Here is a 24,495-nt window from a genome sequence, read left to right on the forward strand (position 1 = left end):
CAAAGAACCCTACTACTGGATCACTGCTTAATTGGCTAAATAAACAACTACATCAGAAGGCTATCTGGGCTTCATTGCAGGAAATCCTAATTTGCTGGTTTGTAGACGTAAAACTGTAATTACAGCATTAAAGCAAACAGTAGGCAGCAATTTATGGATGCATAAAGCAAAAACTGAGACCACTTAAAAAGGCTGTTTCCAAAAGAAAACACTCTGTTAAACAGGCCTAGCTTATAAAGCCTTAAAAAATAATTTAATTTAGACACAAAACAATTTTCTTTTATTTACAACTCTCATGAAAGGTTTACAACTGAGACATTTAATACAACATATAACTGAAATACAAGTACATACAAAAAAAAACAGTTTCACACAAACAGTTTTATGCACACTTATCTAATTTCCCAACCACTAACTTTTTATGATTAAGATTTATAAAAAACCTAAATTAAATCCCAATCCAATGCTTGACATAGCATACTGTAACACCATTTGTAACAATTTTGAACATAAAACTTCAATTAAAGATTGTTTATTGAGCTGTTAACAAAAAACTTACAAAATACGGCTATACTTTACTTTTTTACCCTGATCAAAATGTTGACACAATGTGTTTTTTTTTTTAAACATTCATTGGTGATGCTGAGAGATATAAGGTGGCTGCTTTCTCTTTGCTACCCCTCAAAATGAAAAGGAAAAAAAAACAGGGTAATTAAGTAAAACAGGTCTGTTTTTATTCATTAATGGGGAAAATGCCTTGAAAAGCAGTGGCTTTCATAACCTTGCCCATATCTACACTCAGATCAATCCTTAAAATGTTTAAAACATCAGTATATATAACAAAGCCGGCTGGGCAAGATCAAAGTCCATTCCTGTTTGGAGGACGACTGTGAATTCACATTAATCTGAATTATAAAATACTTAAGGCGATCATTGTCAAAGTCAATGTTAAATGTAGGTGTATTGCACATTTTGAAATAACAACTAGGGAGAAAAATAGTTCACAATCATAATAGACAATAGACAATCATATACCAGTGATGTGGAGTATGCATGCCACAAATACTGGCTATTGCACATGGATCCCTATAATAAGGGACCTATTTAAAAATTTTGACCCAATCTATTAAATAAACATCTCTTTTCCACTGTCTCCACTTTGCCAGGCTCTACTCCAGCCCACCAGTTTTTAAACCTTTTCCACACTGGTTTTTCAGTCATACTTATTTCTGATCTTACCTGCTCTAAAGCTGGCCTGAAAAAAAGCCAGTACCTGTTCTGCAAAAAGCACAAATGGAAACCACTGAAAATTGGGGGATGGATAAACGCAACTCAAGCAGAGCCGCTGAATAATAGAGCAAGCTATGTCTGTTTAATGAAGGCAGAAGGGTTAGATCAGCAGACAGAACGAATTTTCTGATAAACTTTAAATCCAATTTTAGGTAGTTTTGCAAAAAATAAAAAATAAATAAAATATCTTATGTAAAGGGCCTGATGTATCTCTCGTATATATACATATATATCTCATATTAAAACATTGTGATACATTCATCTGAATAAGTCATAAAGGAGAAATGAATTCCATAATTTAATTAACTAAATCACTATTTTGTATCAGGAAGAATGGGATACAACCTCCTGGAATGATTGAACAATCTTGTAGTATTTCATGTGTGATGATGGCAATAGTTTTGTTAACTGGCCTCTTATCTAGATGTACATGTAATTGTAGGGGTTAAATTCAGTCTATATTTGAGTCTCTGATTGACAAGAAAACACTTTTTACCTGAAATTATTCGGTTTGATTTATAAGAGTAATACATTTCAAGAACCTTTTACATGTGAACTAAATATGAAGGTTTTATGAAGCTGTATCTCCTTAGCAAAACAATTTTTACTTTTGTGAATCACTTTCAGTAAACCTTAATGAGTACTGCAGAAATGACTGTCATACAAAGCAAGTATTGCCAATTATCAATCATATAAAGATGGGTCTCATAGGTTCTGCTATGGAGTTACACCTTGAAGTGGGGAAATGCTGTGTCTCACTTCTTCTTGAAGATGTGTACTTGACAGGGGGTGGGGGAGGTTTGAATGGTGGTGGGAGGTCCATCCTGCAGGAGAAGTATGACAGCAGAGTATTGATCGGTGACATTGCTTGATATCACAGAAGAAAACACACACCAGAGTTCCAGGCCATGTGCCTCTATAGTGTCAGCAGTGTTAGCATTTTTCATGTCTTACTAACCTCCATGGACACAGAGCTGGAGAAAGACAAAAAAGGTGAAGTTTTACCTCTTTTTCAGGAGTTGTCTCCTGTAAAGCACGACAACCACGACGATCGATAGCAGCAGCAGAATGACGATGAAAGCTATCAACATATGGTTGCGTTTGGTTTCTAAGGAAAAGATTGTATAAAAGAGAAAAATCTTTTACTGGAGGATACTGGTAGCTTCTAAATAAATTCCTACCATATTGATTATCCTGCCTCCAGATTCCAAAACACTATCTTAATGAATGTAACACTATAAAAACAAAACTTTTAGCCCTGAGGCTGCAAATTGTTTCTTGTAATCCCCCCTCCTCAGTTGAGCAGTAACTTTGGATGCTCTGTTTATTGAGTTCCACCTGACAAGGTATCTACCCCGAGGCTGAGAAAGCTGGAGTCTATAAAGGTCCCACATGTGAGAAGTTTCTACACAGTGACGAAAAATGGACTGCAGATAACATTCAGCACTGTTTGTGCGGTTTTTTATTTTGAGGCATGTGGTTATACTGTTCTCATAGGCTGTTCTCAATTAGTTTTTTATTGTTTACCTTCCCGACAAAAACAAATCAAGCCTTTCCACATTGTCTCAAATGGGAAACAGAAGACTGCAATCATTTTCAATACAACTGCTTATTTCAAAAAGCAAAAAATTTCATAAAAATAATACAACCATCCCAGCTTTATACTGGTACTGTAATACTACACCTCTAATGTTTTCCAAACCCTGACCCTGACAATAAGCCAATATACTAAAGATTCATCAAACATTACCTTTGCCATCCAGAACAGTCACAGCAGGAATTTCTCCAAGAAGTGCAGTGCTTCCTAATACAGGCTGTGTTGTCCTAAACTCCTCTGTGCTTACTGAGGAAATGCCCTCTGTGGACCGCTTGTAAATCTTTGATTCATTCTTCATTTCGTCACTTGCCGTTCTCCGTGTTGATATGAGCTCGGTCACTTCATTACTTGACGTACTGGAGTTGAGTAAGTTGACACTGACGGATTGTGTGCCAGGGGATGATGGGAAACTGACAGATGCTGAAGTTTTTGAAGGGGTTACATGCGCTACAGCAGAGACTATGGCAGTGCTGGAATTTGGTTGAGGGGTCCAATAATCATCTGTGGAAAGTGTTTTGGTTGATGATATCATAGAGCTGGGCTGTGGTGTGTCAGTGGAACCCAGAGTTGACTCTAAAAGTAAAAAAAACAAAGAGTAATGATAATGTTCATCACATCAAATACTGTTTAAAATGACAGAAATCCATCCATCCATCCATCCATCCATCCATCCATCCATCCATCCATCCATCCATCCATCCATCCATCCATCCATCCATCCATCCATCCATCCATCCATCCATCCATCCATCCATCCATCCATCCATCCATCCATCCATCCATCCATCCATCCATCCATCCATCTCATTACACAAGATTTACAAGTCACCGACTTTATGCAATCAAATATCCAGTCAACACATGTCCCTTCTCAAAGTCGGTTACCTGATGCAACTGCCTGGATTTCCTTAGATAAAAAGGAGAAACTTTCAACATATATTTTCCCTTTATGTCACAGCATTTTTTTTTAGCAAAATTGGTTTGTCATCAGGCTCTCAGAGTCAAGTTTTATGTTGATTAATAGTAATTAATGAATTGTACAGCATGATACGGGTTGACCCTCTTGTAGCCACTCTTAAGTTTAGACAGACAAGACAACTTGCCATGTAACAAAGGAAGATTGGTACTCAGAATTTATTGAACTGTTCAGATCAACAATGGACAAGGATTCACATTTGCCTTGCTGAATGAGTAACATGCTATAGAGAAGTGAAAAGGTATTCAAAGACCAGCTACAGTGGTACAAACATGATTGTATGTGTGTTGCATTTGTAGCTTTATAGAGACGCCAACAGATTTTAAAGGTGCTTGAAATACAATGAAAACTAATTTAAGGGAGGCATTTTTATGTAAACCAGAATCCTGGGGATGACTATGAAATCTGGCTTTGTCTACTGCCAACGTCACCATTTTCTAGGTGCTCTCTACCACCACTTACCAACTTCTATGTGGAAAATCCACACAATAAAGTGCTAAAAAAAATGCCGAATATCAATAATTTCTCAGTGTGAGTTTTTAAGGTTGCACTAAACTACTACAGAAATAATTATGTGAGCTGGTCATACAGTATGTTGCGCAATTGCCTTTTTTTTTTTTTTTTTTACCAAGGGCATTATTTCCTAAAATGTTAAGCTATTTCTTAAATAAAGTTCACAATATACAGCAAAGAAAATAAATGTCAAACCTCATGGAGAGGGATATTTTTGCATGGTAAAAATGGCAAACATTTAGCTGCACTTATCTGCAGAACTTTCTGCATTTATCTGGACTTGGGACTGGCCAAAATAAAACACATGACCAAAGATGGCAAAAGTACTCACTTTCCGTACTTGAGTAAAAGTACAGATACTTGTGTTAAAAAATACTCTGGTAAAAGTGGAAGTACTGATTAAACTTCTTTACTCAAGTAAAAGTAACAAAGTACAGGCTTGTAAATTTACTTAAAGTATAAAAGTAAAAGTAGAAACCACTTTTTTCATGCCGTTGCCTACGTTTTAAATGGATGTCTGCCAATAGGACTAGATCTCCGTTGTGTTCATTTCAATCATCTCGTAGTCCATACTACTATGCTAACGCCACCGCCACCAAGCTGCAATGATTTGCCGCCAATGAATACCGCCGAATCTGTCGATTCATCTTGTAGTGGTGCGTCAAATGCAACGTAGATTCCCATCCAATTAGATTGAATTTGGTATTGATGACGTGAAAAATAATAACGGTAACTCCATTGAAATGATTCAAAACTAAAGTAACGAGCCAATTTTTTTAAATGTAAGGAGTAGAAAGTACAGATATTTGTGTAAAAATGTAAGGAGTAGAAGTAAAAAGTCGCCATAAAAATAAGTAGTAAAGTAAAGTAAAATATAAGAAAAATCTACTTGAGTACAGTAAAGAAGTATTTGTACTTCGTTACTTCCCATCTCTGCACATGACCCTATACCTGCTTTGGGTCAACACAAAATATTGTCTAAGTTAACATTTGTGATCATATAACTAATTTCTGTTCAAATGGCTTTGCTATAGGAAACATTTCTGAGCAATAATTATAAAGTTATGATAGATTTTTTTAAAAGTGCAATAGTACCTTTCTTTTCCATTAAAATTCAAATGTAATCAAAGTATAAAAATATTAACATTTCACATTAGACAAAACTGTAACACATTAAATACATTTATTTTCATTTCTTAGGAAAATGTTTTCCAGCAGCTTTCTGTTTTAGGCTGATTTTTGCTGCACTTCTCTACCCTGACCAATAGACTGTGCTCTTACTGTACGTCATTCACTTTGTCTGTATGTTTGTTTCTGTGGTTTGAACATGAAGATAAAGAAGAGGAGGTAACTTCTGGTGCGGTTTCCTTTTTGTCACTTACTCTCATGAAAAATGAGTTTACAGGATGACATGTAGACATTATTTCTCAGGTGACCACAGTTGACTCACAGCAGTCGCAGAGCCATGTGATAGACAAGACACTGATGACTTTGTCATAGAATAAAATCCTGTCTGTTTTCTATCAGCTGAGCTTATGAGCTTCATGCATATTTAAAAAAAAAACTAATTTGAAGCAAATAAAGGTTTTTATTTTGATTTTTTTAATGTATTCACAGTTACATCCTCATGACCTGTATCAGCTTTAAATCCTTTGAATATCTATCATCCCTTCAGCTAATTAAAATGAAAACTAAGTGAGCTACAGCATATTAACTAAAGTTCAAGTATCAGCTTTTTGATCCAGTGGGGTTTATTAAAACGTTGGGTCTCTTTGGTCCATCGTTAGATAGTTAATCCAGCCCTGAGGATCTGATGAAAGTAAGTATGACACGAAGAGGCAGGTATCAGTAAAGAAAGAGAGAGGCTCACCTGTCCTGAAACTGGTGGTTATAGGAAGTACAGAGATATGGAAAACCTCATGCAGTGTCTTGTCTCCTGCATTGACGGTCAACTCATAAACTCCTCCATCGACTTCTGTCACTTGCCGAAGCTCCAGGGATTCATTCTCTGACACAAGTTTGTTGTTCTAGGGCACAAACAGGTGATTTAGAGAATGAACACAGCCTTGTTAAAACAGTAAATATTCATATAAAAAAATAGATTTTTACAAACACTATATGATAAAGCACATAATATGTTTTCCCTGTATGACTTCAAATTAGCCTTGATGTATCCTGTTTTGAGCAATGATTTCCTTTGTTAGGATAATTATAAATGATGAGTTGTGAGTTAGTTACACCTTAAAGTTAGCTGCCTGTTGTGTGTCACAACTGATGATTTCCACAGTAGTTAATCTAATTAAAACAGTTGCTCTGTCTGGATATACAGTTATAATCTTCATTCTGTACATGGTAAAGATTTGGATATGGAATGAGAGCAGTGCCCTTCAAGTGTAATATTTTGATAAGGCTCATCTGCTAACATGTATGAGGTAAAATGTGATGATGTGGCAGACTGGAGATGTATAAAATGCCTTTTTAACTGTTAATCGGGGCCACTTCCTGAGAGGTGAGCCCAGAGGTGAGCAGCTGCCTTCTCTAAATTCTAAGCAACTTCTCTGATCTGAGTAAGATTACAATTTCTAACAGAATCAGTTGTCATGTCTCATGGTTATTTAAGACATATAAGTTATGAAGTGGTATTGAAAGAGGTTGTCCCGAGTGATCCCTTTTCAGGAAAAAGAACCTGAGAGATAGAGCCTCAAGGTGCATACACAGAGCCTATCCGTAACATATTTCAATTGTATAAAGGCTAGGATGGCAAAACAAAATTATCTTTATTCTTTTTCTTAGAGGGTATCATTGCCAATTCAGTTTGCAGCATTTATGATTTTCCTATTGGATATTGTTTCACAAGCTTTTTACCACTCCAAAATATTAATGTTACTGCCTTTTAGCCACTTATGTATTAAACTTGGGGTCTTTCTTAATTTGGACGACCGCAATACTCCTGCATTTTAATGCCAGTTTTTTTTTCACATGATTATATATACTTTATTACATAATCTGTACAATGAGGTGTACCAGTCCCTCCAGCAGCAAAAGTATCCCAAGCCCTGATTCCTCCATCCCTGTTCCTTATTCATGTGTTGGTTCAGAATTTTTAAGAATTGCATTGGTTATTATAATCAAACACTTATATTTGTGTTTAATCAGAGGTCAACACATACTTCTAAATGTACAGTCTTTTCCCTGATTACATTTGCAACTGTACTGTGTTCTTTTAATTATCTATTTTTTTTTCCATCTTTAAATTGATTCTTAGCTCATGTTGGTAAAGAATTTAACTCTGCGTGAATAATCAAACATAAGGTCTTTTGCTTATATTATGCCGTTAAAATTAATATTTCAGACTAGACACAAAGGCATTCCCATTGGATTTATATTTGCATAAAATTGTTTAAACAGATGAACATGGCACCTTTAAGTAGGTGGAATACCTACAGGCTATTTCTGACTCAGTTTTTTTCAACACTATCAGCACTTTATTATTATCATTATCATTATGCGGGAGCGGTGGCCTAGTGGTAAGAGCGCTGCACTTGGGTACCGGAGGCTCTGAGTTTAACTCCAGCAAAATACCCATATGTGTCCCTGAGCAAGATCCTTAACCCCGCACACTGGCCCTGGTGCAGCACACAGTGGCAATATCACTGGGGAATGGGTCAAACGCAGAGGGGAATTTCTCCAGTGTGAGATTAATAAAAGTTCAATAAAGTTATCTGGAGATATTGATAAATTCTTCTTCACACACTTGTTTAGAGATGGTCAAGCATTTAGGATCACTGCCTGTTGCTTAAAACAATGTTGGTGATTTCTTTTAGAGTCCAAGTTAAGCCCTCTGGCTCCTTCTGATTACCACATATTGTAGCTCATACCTCCTGTCCCCAACATCTATTCCATCACATTTTTGGAAATCAACAGTAAGAACATCATCTGGGGTAAGAAAGGAGCTCTATTTGGATGGCACTCATGGTGACTGCTGAACCACTTCCATTCTGACTTAAGTGTCCTTGTCAATTAGAACTATTGGGACCCTGGGTTTTACCAGTCTTGATTAAAAACTAGGCCACATTTGTAGTAAAACCTCAAAATTGGACAGTGTCAGCTTTTGCATTTGTACAGTTAAGGACGTGCACAGATAGACAGTAGGTGGAGCTAGAGCTGCCCTTTTTGCCTCTGGACAAAAAAGTTCCCTCCTGAAATAGTTTTTTACTTTTTTAGTCTTTGGTCCAAAATATAATTTATTATTTAAACGCCCTATGAAACCCAGAGTCTAGATTTTTGTAAGTTTGCTCCACGAGACATGTAGCACCACCTGAATAGAGCCATGCCCTGGTAAAGGGCCAGCCAACCGTCCAGGTAACTAAACAAGGGTATTTACCTCCTTCACCATCCTGTAAGTTCATAGCATTACGTCTTAAATGGCCAAAATACAACTGTTTGAAATACAACTTTTTCTCAATTTCACAAAAAAAATCTATTTGATTTTTTTGTGACAACTACAGCACACAAGTTACCTTTTTTCTGTTAAACATTTCTTTAAAAGCAATTTGTAAGTCCTTTTCAGTTAAAGTGAGGCATGTAGATTAAGTTGCATTTTCAGTTTAAGTGTTTATTGACAGACATCCTTGACTGCATAAAAATGACCTGAAAATAACAGTATTTGTTTTCTAATCTGAACAGGGAAATAATATGATCTGTCAGTGTAATGAGAGTTTTTAACCTTAAAGGAAGACTATTACACATTATGTACTTGAAATAAGATAATAGAGTTAGGTTGTTTTCATATTTTAAATGTAAATCTTAGTTCATCTGCAACTTCTCATATATATACCCAATCAAATCCAGAGAAGAAAAAGGTATAAATATTCTGGAATCCTGGGCTTTGTATTGGACTTCTCTTTCTTAATATAACTTTTAATCACTTTTACAGTATGATCTGGTAAACTGTAAAGGGCCTTGAGATGACATGTGTTGTGAAAAGGCGCAATATAAATAAACTCAAATGAAGTAAACCCTGGACAAGTTGGCAGTCTATCGCAGGGCAACATAGTGACACACAAGGACACACAACCATGCACACATACCTAATAAGAAATTAGACAACCCAATTAACCTAACATAGATGTTTTTGGGCTGTGGCAAGCTGAAGTGCCCGGAGAGAACCCAGGCATGCTCAGGGAGAACCTGCAAACCCAATGCAGAAAGACCTCGGGCCGGGAATTGAACCAAGAACACCCTTGCTGCAAGGCAATAGTGCTACCCACTCCTCCACTGTGCAGCCCAGCACCGTGCAGCCCAGCAATAAGCCAATTGCGACCAAATATATCCACCCTGAAGCTTATAACTAATCTTATAAACTCAATCCATGTAATGGAGAAACACTTTTTCACTACGTCTCCAGAAGAAGAAAGACTGCTGAAGAAATGGGATCATCAAACTTTTAAGATAGCAGTTACAGGTAAAATTCAATTGTGTTCTTTTTTTCACAAATTAAAAATAAATCTTGTCCACTGTTTTTCAGCTTTGTTTATATATTAGATTTGAAATTATTATTTATTTAAATTACACCAATGTGACATTCTTACCGATAGACTGGAAAAGATCATTATAGGTCAGCATCAGCCAGTGTTTGGCATTTGACGGCTCCATGCAACATATAAGGTGCTTGTTTTCCAACCTAAGGACCTGCCCCCAAATATGTTTGTTTATGCCTTTGTGTGTAGTTCATTTAAAGCCTCTTACATTTTCCCTCAGCTTCAAGTTTTTTTTTGCAACTGACTATAAAGGCTTAGGGTAAAGCTGATGTGGAAACATCATCTGGTTATTATTTGATTACATAAAAGAATGTTGTTTTGTTCTTGATCTTTCTTCTTTTTTTTTTTTTACAGTAAATATCAAGAAGTGGTTAAAGCATCAAGGTAATCTAACTCTCATTGAAATGGTTCAGGGTAAAAATAATATCATTTCTTTGCTCTATTCTTGGTAGCTGATTTGTTTCCTTTACCTTGGTCCACCTGTAGTGAGCATTTGAGTTGACTGTGCATTGAATTGTAGCATTGTTTCCAAAGTTGACCTCCAACACTCTGTTTACATTGCACAATAGCTTGATGTCATCTGGGGACATAGTTGAGGTAATTTTAAATCATTAACAATCAAAATCAATACATTTCTCTATTGCTTCACTCCTAGCCAACATATACAAAAACATGTAACCACTCTTACAGTACATTAGCATGGTGATAAATTACTGTCTGGCTACTGGGGAAATAAACTTGTATTGACAAAGTTAAATTGAAATATTGATATTGTTCATAGACTTAAAAAAGCATTCTGTCACTCTTTCTGTGTTATAAGAAGGTAAACAGACTTACCTTTCACTGTTAACTTCGTTTCATTGGTAAGAACACCAGAACGAAATGTCTGAACTTCACAGCTATAGCTGCCACTGTCCCATTTGTTCACCGGAGGGAGTTGGAGATCTAAACCAATTAACTGGTCTTTATCATCTCTCTTTGCTTGGCAGGTCACATTAGGCCAAAAATTATGCGGTCCATAGACTGGGTGGTATGCAATAAGCTTTGCTTTTCCATTTTTCATCCATCTAATGTCGACAATCTCAGGATCAGTGCCTCTCATCAAGCAAGGTATGGTAACGTTGTGGCCCACCTCAGCTTCCATTGTTTCATGAACAAACACCTCATAGTTATTGGACCCTGTTAGATAGATCAGATCATGTTGAAAGTATAACACCTGAAGAGAAAAAAATCTGTTACATTTTTAAGCTGGTAAAACAGGTTATTTTGGGCAACAGGAAGCAGACAAATAAAACACAGTCTGTGACATAGGCACCCAACAGACACTTTAACTCCATCGTGGAACATCTAACTACGGCTTGTATTTTAACTAAAATAGCGAACATCTTATAGTGCAGTGTTTTACCTTGGATAAAAGTTGCATGGAGCAGAAGGAAGGCAATCTTCAGTACACTTCCAATCATCTTTGAGCTAATAATTACAGTCAATCACTTTAAATCCTGGCAAAGATAGAAAGCATTCTCCTTTAGCTGAGCTGGAAGAGTGCGGCATGAAGACTATGAGACTGTGAACAGGAAGCCACACTAAAAAAACTGCATTGCTTGTGTAAAATGAAACTTTGTGGTTGAAACCTTTCATGCACAATAAAACTTTGCAGTTGCTCTAAATCTTTGCAATGCATATTCTTGTCAGAAGCAACCAAAGAGGACTCAAATGGAGGACTCAACTCAGGGAAATTAAGCCAAAAAATCATTTAATGCACTACTGCTTAATGAGTGGAGCAACTGGCAAAAATCTCTAATAGCAAAGGCTGGTCAAAAAAACAAACAAAAAACAAGTAGAGCAACTAGCTTAGCTACTAGGCAAGGTAGAACAAAGGCTGGGACACATGACACAAGGGACAAAGATGAACTGGAAAAGAAGGCTGCAGAGGAAGAGGTTGAAATAGGTGAGGCAATTGGCAACAAGACACAGGTGAGCAGTGTCAGGTAGGCTGATTAAAGGGGAATCCCAGGAAGTGAAGTAGTCTGAAAAGAGAACAGAAATTGGTGAACCAAAATAAAAAAGGAAGTTAAAAAAACTGTGCCAGACACAAAATGACAGAAGGGAAAGAAAGACACGGATCAGCAGAGCTGCATTTGACAACTCTAACTTCTTGCTTGTCAGCAACACTAAGTAAAAACATGCAAAGCATAGATTTGAAATGGTTTAAGACTGGCACCAAGGGAAATTACAAACCAAACAAGACAGAAGGATTAATTAATTTTGTTTATTTACTAAACTCCATCCTTCAAACATGCTCCTGTCCCTTGTGCTGAAGTGCAATCATTTCTTCGCTTGACTATCATCTTCCCTGTGAGCCTTTGTTATAATGGTACCTACCTTTTTTTTCCCAGCATAATCATTACTTCGGCCACTAGAGTGTTCTATCAAATGAATCTAAATGCTTACAGAATCTTCCGAAACAGCCAATGTTGAGAGACACCATGCTGCTTGAACAAATAATCTAGCTGATTATTTTAATGCAAGAAAAACAAATAAAACTGCCCCCTTACAGTTACCCCATGCATAGTATAAGCATACTGAACAAACTGAGCACACTCAACAAAGAATCAAACCCCCAAATGCAACTGCATAATGCAACTTTAACTCAAGATCATTTTTTCATAAAAGGTAAGTTTATTTTATCTAACTATTTTCTTTTTGTTAATACAGATTTTTCAGGAAAAAAGATTATGAAAAAAAAATTGAAAATAATCTCAGTCTCAGACAATCCATTGTGTTAATAGAAACTCACAAGAACACTATCTTAATAGTTATTACATGTCACATTTGGTCTACTAGAATGTGATAGCTCATAGGTGGCAAAAGCTAGTTGGTTTTTTTTTAGAGGTGGATAGTTAGCAGTTACTCTTGGGTAACCTTTTAAAGCCCCAGTGTGTAATTTTCACTGACATCTACCATACCTGTTATTCATCCTAATGTTTTAGTGGATTGCTTAGATCGATCGATCGATCGATCGATCGATCGATCGATCGATCTATCTATCTATCTATCTATCTATCTATCTATCTATCTATCTATCTATCTATCTATCTATCTATCTATCTATCTATCTATCTATCTATCTATCTATCTATCTATCTATCTATCTATCTATCTATCTATCTATCTATCTATCTATCTATCTGGTTATGAAAACATTCAATATTAAACACATTTTCAGTACAGAATTGTTGGCTTTAGCCAAGGTATGTTTAAAAGCAACCCAATGTTCTGAAAAATGTACCTAATTTAAATGCATATCCTGATGTTTTGACTCTATGCACTAGAAACACACACACCATCCCAGGGGATAAACCTTGCTTGTAATGAACAGTACAAAAAATACGGACATTTATTAAATAATTGATTAAATAATAAACAAAAATATAACTAATAAATATATTCTTAGCACAAAAACTAATAAAATATGTTTGTTTGTTGTAGTTTTTTTTTTGTAATGATGAACTGTTAATCATTAGCATTAAATGTTGTGCTAATATAACAATGTCATTACTGCAGATAAATATCAAGATGAAACCAGCAGCAATCCCAAATCTCAACTCTCAGTGATCATAGGCACCGATAGAAGGTTCTGCCTGTAGACCTTACCTAAAATATATTTAACATTATATAAACATCTTTAATATGTTGTTTTCCCCAAAGAGCACAACACAACCAGTTTGGTTTGACTTAAAAAAAATGCTGGTTAAAGAATCAGATCCCAAGATCAAACATGGGACCAGCATGAAAATGAGGTTCTAGGCTGTTGTGGTGCCGTGCTGTTCTTTCAGACACCAAAGAGCCTTTCTTTGGAAAAAAAAAGAGGCTGTGTGTCATTTTTTATAACTTAAATCATTCAAGGAAATGAGAACGTCAAACAAGAAGTGTGAATGGGCAAAACCAACCTACTCACGAAATCCTCAAATGTGGCACAATTCATATGGAAGTAACTGGAGACCAGAAGGTTAATTTGAGTGGCAGTTCTTGGTGTTGGACACAGTTGGTAGCACCAAAAATACCAAACACTTCAGATTTGGAAACAAATGAGAAGAACAGTTTTAATAAAGAATTAGACAAGTTAAAAATGAACCAATTCAATAATGATACACTTCTTTCTTTCTATCTATCTATCTATCTATCTATCTATCTATCTATCTATCTATCTATCTATCTATCTATCTATCTATCTATCTATCTATCTATCTATCTATCTATCTATCTATCTATCTATCTATCTATCTATCTATCTATCTATCTATCTATCATCTATCTATCTATCTATCTATCTATCTATCTATCTATCTATCTATCTATCTATCTATCTATCTATCTATCTATCTATCTATCTATCTATCTATCTATCTATCTATCTATCTATCTATCTATCTATCTATCTATCTATCTATCTATCTATCTATCTATCTGGTTATGAAAACATTCAATATTAAACACATTTTCAGTACAGAATTGTTGGCTTTAGCCAAGGTATGTTTAAAAGCAACCCAATGTTCTGAAAAAATGTACCTAATTTAAATGCATATCCTGATGTTTTGACTCTATGCACTAGAAACACACACACCATCCCAGGGGATAAACCTTGCTTGTAATGAACAGTACAAAAAATACGGACATTTATTAAATAATTGATTAAATAATAAACAAAAATATAACTAATAAATATATTCTTAGCACAAAAACTAATAAAATATGTGTTTGTTGTAGTTTTTTTTTGTAATGATGAACTGTTAATCATTAGCATTAAATGTTGTGCTAATATAACAATGTCATTATTGCAGATAAATATCAAGATGAAACCAGCAGCAATCCCAAATCTCAACTCTCAGTGATCATAGGCACCGATAGAAGGTTCTGCCTGTAGACCTTACCTAAAATATATTTAACATTATATAAACATCTTTAATATGTTGTTTTCCCCAAAGAGCACAACACAACCAGTTTGGTTTGACTTAAAAAAAATGCTGGTTAAAGAATCAGATCCCAAGATCAAACATGGGACCAGCATGAAAATGAGGTTCTAGGCTGTTGTGGTGCCGTGCTGTTCTTTCAGACATCAAAGAGCCTTTCTTTGGAAAAAAAAGAGGCTGTGTGTCATTTTTTATAACTTAAATCATTCAAGGAAATGAGAACGTCAAACAAGAAGTGTGAATGGGCAAAACCAACCTACTCACGAAATCCTCAAATGTGGCACAATTCATATTGAAGTAACTGGAGACCAGAAGGTTAATTTGAGTGGCAGTTCTTGGTGTTGGACACAGTTGGTAGCACCAAAAATACCAAACACTTCAGAGTTGGAAACAAATGAGAAGAACAGTTTTAATAAAGAATTAGACAAGTTAAAAATGAACCAATTCAATAATGATACACTTCTTTCTTTCTATCTTTCTATCTTTCTATCTTTCTATCTATCTATCTATCTATCTATCTATCTATCTATCTATCTATCTATCTATCTATCTATCTATCTATCTATCTATCTATCTATCTATCTATCTATCTATCTATCTATCTATCTATCTATCTATCTATCTATCTATCTATCTATCTATCTATCTATCTATCTATCTATCTATCATCAAAAGTAGGTAAAGGACAGGTGCTAAGTGGGATGACTGGAGCTGTGGTTTGAGGCCATGATTTGAGGAAGGAGCCAAAGAGAACTAACTGAGGTACTGTATGTATCCAGAAAATTATTTTGGTGAATACCTACTTGGTCTGTGTGATCTAAATAATCGTAATTCAACATGTTTTATTTAAGCCTTGGAGCGCTATATGTAGGGCAGTAAATGTTTTTTTTACTCTATACTTGCCCGCAGTCACATTTGAGCGTAATGGCGAGACCCACTCCTCTGTAATTATGAATAGCAATTTATAATTACATAGAAAGCAATGCAAACACACAGATTAAGACCAAGTTTGTAGATGATAATATATAACATACTTATTTAAAATATATTACATTTCTGTCAGTAAATCCCTGTAATTATTACACACCTTAGCTTTAAAAAAATTCAATCATACTTAATCATCATACTTAAGCATATTTTTGTAAGAGTTCTCCTACTTAGAATATACAGCACTAGAAACTAGTATTGCACCGATACCGATACCAGTATCGGACGGGGCCCCGATACTGCCCTAAAATCGTGGTATCGGTGAGTACCAACAAATAGGGCACTGATACCATTTTGAGAACTATAAGTTTATTCAACTATTGTTCCAGGTAGGCAATAAAAAGTTCCACTGGATTCACTTTGTATTAGATTTTTTCCTGCTTCACAAAGGTAGGCAGCAGCTTGACAAAGCCATGATGTCAATTATTTTACATTATTATGGTATCGGTATCGGCTGATACTGCACAGCCAGGTATCGGGTATCGGTATCGGGGCCAAAAATGGCATTGGCGCAACACTACTAGAAACAGACAGACTTAAATGGATGTCAATAAAAACACTGTTCTTGTGTAAAGAAACATAACTGTTTAAACATTATTGTGGTATCATATGTGGTAAGTCTTAATTACAATATAAAAGTCACATGCATATACATCAATTGATATTGACATCCCAGTACTTTGTACTATTCTGATGTGCAATTAATCAAACCTCTAAACAGTGCTGTTCTAACCTCAAAGATCTGCAGTCCATTACCAAGACTTATCATCTAAATACCAGCGAAAACATGTAAAATGCTTGTTAGAAGTTGTTACTGGTCATACAGTTATTATACTACTGTAATCATTTTGTTTTTTTTAAATAAAGATTAAGAACAGTTTCAACAAAATTCTTCATATAACCTAATTGTGCTGGACAAATAAGTATTACCGAGGAATTAAATTGTCTTTATTCACATATTTGAATTACTCACCTTTATTTGTTACAGTCACCCCAGACCATGCATTGAAATGATTAATCATTATGAAGTCTTGTTATACATCTGACGTTTATTACTTACTGTTTATTAGGACCAAGAAGAGTATCTGAACGATTTCTATCAGTATTCTGCAAGGGTTTAGTCAGAGACTTTGCTGCTCCGCTCTATTAGATAAGGGCAGTGTCACTTCCACTGGGATATATGAAATTCTCAAGGATTTCTGACAGGTGTTAGTATCACTCTGACTGCTTCATTCAGCTGTCCATGAGAAATCGTGATAAACAAATATGAAGCCTTGTACCACTTACTTTAGTATCTTTTATCTCACCCTCAACCCCCATAACAAGTAAGATATGTGAAGATTGTTTTTACAACTTTCTGACTAATAACAGGGTAAATACTGCTTTTATTTTGCCTTCATCCCTTGCTCTCTCCTTAGGTGCTTTTATATGCTGTGAAAGTAAGAGCTAACAAGGTGTTATACTCAGCTCATCTTCTACACATTTACAGATAATAGCTTTGCGTGGAATTCATGCATGCGCTAGAAGTCTCAAGGGCCCCTAGATACCTCTGTGAGCTGCAGCAAATTAGTCTTTCAGAAGAATTTTGCATGCGAGAACTGACTGCTAACTCTGAGTAAAGGTATCTAGGTGTGCATGAGAGAATGTGGTGCATATTAGCACATATTCTGACCTCAAGGGGCATTACGTGTTCACACATTGTCCATGGCTCATTCAGACAGATTTTGTAACACACCAAATGCACTCACATTTTTGAGCAAGGGAGACTTTTAAAGGGGATGAATTATTAAATCTAAGCATGTTGGACAGATTGTATGACAACAAACTAGTTTAAGCCTCAAGAGACTTTTTCATGATGCTGCGTTTACATTTAACCTAATTTAAAATTCAAATCAGGATCTTAAGCTTAAATCATACAGCACTCAATACAAGCCATCAGTCCTTTGTCTTCTACTTGCCTAACAAAAGTAAGACATTCCTCTCCAAAGCTTTTTCTGGTAAATCATTTTTCACTACAAAGACTGAAGGAATACATTCATTGGGTTATTGGCATGCTTTTTGGTCTCTACTTAGTAGTGCACGGTCACAACACCCTCACCAAGATGAGCTCAAAGAGGCATCTTAATTTGGATATCTGAATCACCCAAGCTAACTATTTTATAAGGAGTGTTATTAGCTCCCAGTTCCTTAACATGCAAGACGTCTTCACACTATCAAATTCTCAATCCTGCCACTCTATAAGGAATGACAATTTCAGTGTCGTATTGTTGTTAATGAGCATTCTTTCAGTTACCACCGCGGTTCTCAAAGTGTGTGGCGCGACCCACTTGTGGGGAATTGAGACGTGACAGGTGGGGCGCGCCAAGTTCCGGTGTGTGTGTGTGTGTGTTGTGTGACTATAAATGTAGAACTTGTGAGAGCAAACTGTCCTTATAGCTGTATGTTGCCGCTTTTTAGACCAATCAAACCCACAAAGTAATCATTACTAGCCTACATGCAGTCTAATTAAAAGAACATTAGATATGAGAAACATTTCACCTGGAACTGAAGTGCCAAAATAATGATTGACGTGACGTCGGCATATTATTTGTAACGGAATAAACTTTCGCGCCCCAGTGTTGCCAACTCAGCGACTTTGTCGCTATATTTCAGACCCCTCCAGCGACTCTTTTTCAAAAAAGCGACTAGCGACAAATCTAGCGACTTTTGGAGACTCTTACGGGAAAGCACGTATCGTTCCTTTTCTTGTCCTCCAGCGGCAGGTGCTGCCGTGGGGCGTCTCCTCCCTCCCAACCCCGTTCTCCCCCGCTATCGCAGGAGTCCCTCTCAGCACTGCAGTCAGAGACACAGCATGTTTACCCTCAGCGTCCAGACAGCAAATAAAGCGCACGTGCGCCGGGATTGACGGCGCAGGTTGATCATAAATAACTGAATTTGAAATATTTTATCTTAAATGAATAAGGGCGTTTGATTCACACAGCCACATGTTCATGTTTCTGGTTTGGAGTGGAGAGGGAGTATCCACTCATCGGGCAGAGAGCTGTGTGCATTCTTCTTCCCTTTGCCACATCATATCTCTGAGATGGGCTTTTCAGCTGTTGCTTCACTGAAAACAAAGCATGACTTGAGAGTGGCAGTATCAAGCCTGCAACACCGTTTTGATAAACTGTGCAATGCAAAACAGGCTCATTGCAGCCACTAATGCAGGGATAAATAGACCTGTCTTGCCAGATGGATTTCACTTCTTTTCTTTTATTAACAGATTGCAGAGTGGCACTTTAATTTTTTTATCTTTGAGCTTGATACAAATTTTGACACAGCTGCATTTTTATTTTCTTTATTTTTGAGCTTGCTGTTATTTGATGTAGATAGTTTGTATTTAGATTAGTGCTGTCAATCGATTAATTTTTTTTTAATCGCGATTAATCGCATCAATGCCTAAGTTAACTCGTGATTAATCGCATTTTAATCGCACATTTTTTTCCTGATTGAAAATCATTTAAATACTCTCGATGACATACAAAAAAATACATACAGGCTAGGTTTGTGCCAATGTTCTTTTTTTAAAATGAGAACAGGTCACAGATACTGATTTATGCCATAGAAACATATGGCAAGAAGATGGGGAGGCATGTAGCAAAAAATAACAAATATGTAGGCAAAAAAAAGGCCCTGAAAACAGGCTGATGTAAAAGACAGTCTTTACAGTTAATACAGTCTTTTGAACAAAGACAAGCATTTTACCCTACTTCTATAAAATATAGTAGAGTTAACATTAGATGTTAATTAACCAAGATAATAATGAACAATTTTCAATCAATACATCAAAATCAATAGACCGACATCACTAGATGGAGGTAGTCTATGCTCTAGAAAGTTACTTTTCAGACTCTTAACAAAAATGAGAACACACACACACACACACAATACTGACCTGTGGCGTACACAGACAGCAAGAGTGCCGTAGCAGATTCCATTTCACCTCAGTAATCTGTTTTCTCAGCGTATTTCAGGTTGCTACTAGTTACCAGACACTCAAGTTGTTTGTTGGTGGTGGGGCTTAAAGAAAAGGCACTAGCGTCACCCAGTGTATGAGCGTCTTTTTTCCTTGAGGAGCTCCGCTCTCGAAGCCTATGAGAAATGCATACACTGGGGGAAAATAGCCCCGCCTTCCCGCAGGCTGCAGCGGGATGTACTTGGAAAATTGTACCATAAAACCACATAGCGTTAATCTCACGTTAAAAAAATTATCGCCGTTAAAATGGCCTCGCGTTAACGCGTTAATAACGCAATAATTTTGACAGCACTAATTTAGATACTACTTGTTACTTCAATAAAATTGGAACATTTTAAGATTGTTGCATATTTCATTAGCATTGTGTTGGGGCGATGGGGACAGGCGGGGCTTGAAAATTCCCCCTTATCCAAAGTGGGGAATGACAGAAAAAGTTTGAGAACCACTGAGTTACCATAACCATAGGCAGGGGTCTGAATCTAGACAGAGCAGTGAATCATGACAGGCACAAGCAATGCCCAAGTCTCTCTAGAAGAGGCTCTAATCCATCAATCAACCTATTGTCTCTTCTCACTATTACTTGCGGACAGGACAACAAATACTTGAACTGCTCCAATTTCATAGCAAAGCTCCTGCCAAAAATGATGGAACCACTGCTGACTGAGGATGTTTCCTGTTTTACATTGCATCTTCAAATTAATACAGAATAATAAAATGTCTAAAAATATATCTGGAAGTATCGAACAACCAAAACCTATGACTTTGCTCCACAGTTGTTCTATTGGTTTAACTAATGAAAACACTCTGAGAGTGATGTGAACTGCTATGGGTAACAGCATCAGGGGAAATGACTTAAAGAACCTCAACAACCTGATAAAAAGGCAACCTCTTCAGATGCCAACACCAACAAAGTGGCTTCATTCAAAGACTTCTCTAGATCTGTAAGTTGTTAACTGTATCCATTTTGCAAAAGGCTCAACTTCATGAAACATCCTGAGATACTCAGTGGAGCTTGCTTTAAAACCCTTGTGTGTCCTCAACTCTTACCCTTAGATCCAGACGAGGTCACGTGGGGGAATCAGAGTTCTTCAAACTTTGACCTAAAGCAAAGCAAAGAATACAGCCTCCTTCTAACAACCGTGTCCGTCCATTTCAGTTATACACTCCCACAGTTTGAGCCCCACTCCCACAGGCTGTCACTCTGGGTCTCTGAGCAAGACCCTTAATGCCACACTGCTCCCCGATCTCTGCACAATGGCAGCCCACTGCCCCCAAGGGAATGGATTAAATTCAGAGGTACATTTCTCAAATCAATAAAGTTCAATTATTGCTATCATAGATTTTATATTTTGCATTGGCCTGAACACATTTAGATTGCAACTGTACTACTTTAAGATCTAATTTTATGATAAATCATGGTTCTCAAACATAAAATACAGCATGATACAGTATGATATCACTGCTTATGCAGTTAAGAATGTTATTCAGAGATTTTTGTTAGTCTTTTCCTTTGATGTGTTTTTTTGCTTATTATTTTCTTTTTTATTTGTTGTCCTAACAGAGAGCCACAGGTGCTCACAGAAAATCATATCACAGTCCAAAGGTTATTTGATCAAATAATATAAATGTATACAATTTCGAAACACAAAAGTCTTATGTAACAGCTGACAGTACTACTTTGCATGATGGAGAAACTCTGCCGTAACTTTCACCTTATATTTTCATTAAAAAACGTTCTATTATGTTTTATTTTTTGTTAATGTAGCTCTAAGGAAAAAATACACCAGAAAGGAGGGGAATCTGTGATTTTTCCCTCTTTCTTTTTTATAATTGACTGAGTTCCCTTCAAGATTATCCTCTTCTGCCAGGAGATATATGCAACCTTGATGATCCTCAGGTAGAATAATTTATTTTCTACATTTCAATTGTGGCATTATTGAGATTATATATTCACTTTTTAAAAAGGCTAAGCTGTATGTTATTTATCAGAATGCTACTGACCTAAAGTCACAAATATAAAATGTTTTCCTATAGACTATATTGAAAATGTTTTCATACATAAGTTGTAGACTGTAAAATCTCAACATTGGAATTCATTGCTTAACATTGTCTGGGGTTCTGCCTCAGCCTTTCTCGTTAAACTGCTGCAAAGATACAGGAATATTTACATAATTATTCATCACTCAAATACATATAAAGGTTAAGAATACCTCCACTATTGAGAAAAAGATAATAACAGCAAAATATCTCTCAATCATTAAGCCTTGTTCTATTTATTGCTACATAAAGATGCAAAATAATGGTGCTTAAAATCAACAAGTTGGCTTTTAATAGTTCTGTGTTTGTGGTTCTGAGTTAAAAAGTTCATTACCAATTTCTTTATTGTATATTTGGAGATTTCTGAATACAAGAAGGTAGGCCCATCTATATATATATATATATATATATATATATATATATATATATATATATATATATATATATATATATATATATATATATATATATATATATATACATGCATATATACTGCATATATATATATATATATATATATATATATATATATATATATATATATATATATATATATATATATATATATATATATATATATATATATATATATATATATATATATATATATATATATGCAGTCCAATAATAGCAAAATAGTCAATATTTTTAATCAACTTCCTCCTATTCTCAACCCTTAGCTGGATGTAATAATTGTTCTCTGTTTGGACTAAAACAAATGTCACTACATTGGACAGAGCTGAAACTTAGGAGATTCTTAGGAGTTTCTCTGTAGCCTTAGGTTAATTTAGGTGAAGGGCAGTGGTGTGGGACGCAGGAGTTTCTTATGCAACTGCACTTGGAGTGGTTTTAAACCCCAGCTCCACTTGTCTCAGTTATGTCTTCGTCCTTTCACCTACATTGTCGTTGATGATGAGGAGCCCCCTCACTTAAAAATGGTGCTATATAAGTACAGTCCATTCGTCTTTATCATTTAAATACTAAAACTCCTATTTAACTTTAGCTATGTGTGCTTAAAATGACATTTTCACACATTTTACAGTGTCCATTTGTGATGTTGGTGAACTATGCTTAATGTTGCAGTATGGATAAACACTGCTCAGTGTAATCTGAGACTAAATTTGAATCATTGAAGCCTGAAAGGGGCAGGTCTTTCAAGTAAGCTGAACTGAACAAGCATGCACTAGACTTAATTAACAAGTAACTTAAAAGAGCATAACATAAAAGTTATTTTCTAATTTTTTGGGGGAAATTTTGTAGATTTAAGTACATAAAAGATAGAAATAAATAATAGTTCCAAACTAATGTTGACTTTTTCAAAATGCAAATAACTTACAAACCTATAAAGTTCACAAAAATTAGATCTACCTAGAACTTCCTTACATAAAACAGTTGAATCAACTGACTCCTTTACTTTGAGGTAATCTGTTTACACGTAAATTTTGATTTAGTTAACTTACTCGGGTTTTGCAGGGTAGATCGCAATATGTCCAACTCAAAGTTATGACCAAATGGCTGTTAGTAGCTATTCTGCACAGAGCAGCAGCTTTTCTTTTTGGGCTAATGTCTAATTCCTGGAATTCTGTTTTTTGGCCTCTTGTCTCGGACTTTGTTCAGGCTTCCTATAATGATACGTTAACATTATGAAATGGGAGGCACATAGTTGGGGGAAGTAGCTTTCCCAATATAGCTCTGGGAATAGAAGTGTCCAGAGCAACATGACAGCCCAAAAGAATTGCTTTCATAGGCAGACCATTATGCCTGTTCTGTATGGTACTTGTATATGAAACTTTATTGAAAATTATTTCAGCAGTCCCAGCTGCGGCAGTGTATCAAACACTTAACCTAATAACAATCACACCCTTAGGCCCTCGGACCCAGGAGGAGATCCCCAGACCCTGTTGTGTAGGAAGGGGCAAGCAGCTCAAGATTTAAGCCTGGGTTGGGATCAGGATACACCAAAAAGTGGGAGAGTAGCAGTGTAGCCCAGGTCTAGTCCTAGACCCACCCCCAAGAGGGTGAATAATGTATTTAACTTATAGCCAACAGAAATTAAAGGCATATTTAAACATAGAGCTAGACTCAACATAATGTACTACGAATCAGACGCCTCCTACACCAGTTGGCAGAAAGCTGCGTAGGCTGGCAATTTTTAAATACATTTTTCTCCACCATAATCTGCCTTTTCCTACCCAAGCTTCACCAATACTCTTTGATGCGAAGGATTGTAGGATTACTCATAGCTCCTTAGCACCAGTGAGGTGCTTAACTATGATTAGAAGTATACAAGCTCCTTTGCTTACCTCTTTTCTTACCACAAGCACTGTTCTAAAGAATACATCACAATTTGATCATTTTGGATCCACAGAGTCTAATCATCTGGTTAAGTGAACAGGATAAAGAAAATCTTGGATTTTTACCTTCTGGCCGTATGTTGTCCACCTCTGCAAATTAGATACAAATTTTGCAATATTCACAAACCTCAATTACTCTACACCTACATTAACCTGCTTTTGTCATTGTTTCATTCCTTGGAATATATACTTATCGACTGTAGAAGTTTTACAAAA

General features: G+C 36.0%; 1 protein-coding gene across 4 annotated transcripts; it reads right to left on the minus strand.

Moving 5' to 3' along the window:
• Positions 1 to 540: 540 nt before the first annotated feature.
• On the minus strand, positions 541 to 23,513 carry si:ch1073-15f19.2 (T-cell surface protein tactile). Of its 4 annotated transcripts, XM_038284980.1 has the most exons (9): positions 23,386 to 23,481; positions 20,936 to 20,988; positions 11,322 to 11,415; positions 10,754 to 11,095; positions 10,387 to 10,496; positions 6,247 to 6,403; positions 3,041 to 3,460; positions 2,296 to 2,398; positions 541 to 2,114 (listed from the first exon to the last, which is right to left on the minus strand). In XM_038284980.1, the coding sequence occupies exons 3-9, from the start codon at positions 11,377 to 11,379 to the stop codon at positions 1,979 to 1,981; spliced, it is 1,326 nt and encodes a 441-aa protein (XP_038140908.1). In that variant the 5' UTR covers positions 11,380 to 11,415; positions 20,936 to 20,988; positions 23,386 to 23,481; the 3' UTR covers positions 541 to 1,978. The 4 variants fall into 4 exon arrangements, with proteins under 4 accessions (XP_038140908.1, XP_038140907.1, XP_038140909.1 ...); XM_038284979.1 differs by lacking the exon at positions 20,936 to 20,988 and having other exon boundaries at positions 23,386 to 23,513; XM_038284981.1 differs by lacking the exons at positions 20,936 to 20,988; positions 23,386 to 23,481 and adding an exon at positions 13,867 to 13,994.
• Between the last annotated feature and the right edge of the window lie 982 nt (positions 23,514 to 24,495).

This window comes from Cyprinodon tularosa, unplaced genomic scaffold (assembly GCF_016077235.1).
Source record: "Cyprinodon tularosa strain WSP-4 unplaced genomic scaffold, ASM1607723v1 ctg205, whole genome shotgun sequence".
Classification (NCBI taxonomy): domain Eukaryota; kingdom Metazoa; phylum Chordata; class Actinopteri; order Cyprinodontiformes; family Cyprinodontidae; genus Cyprinodon; species Cyprinodon tularosa.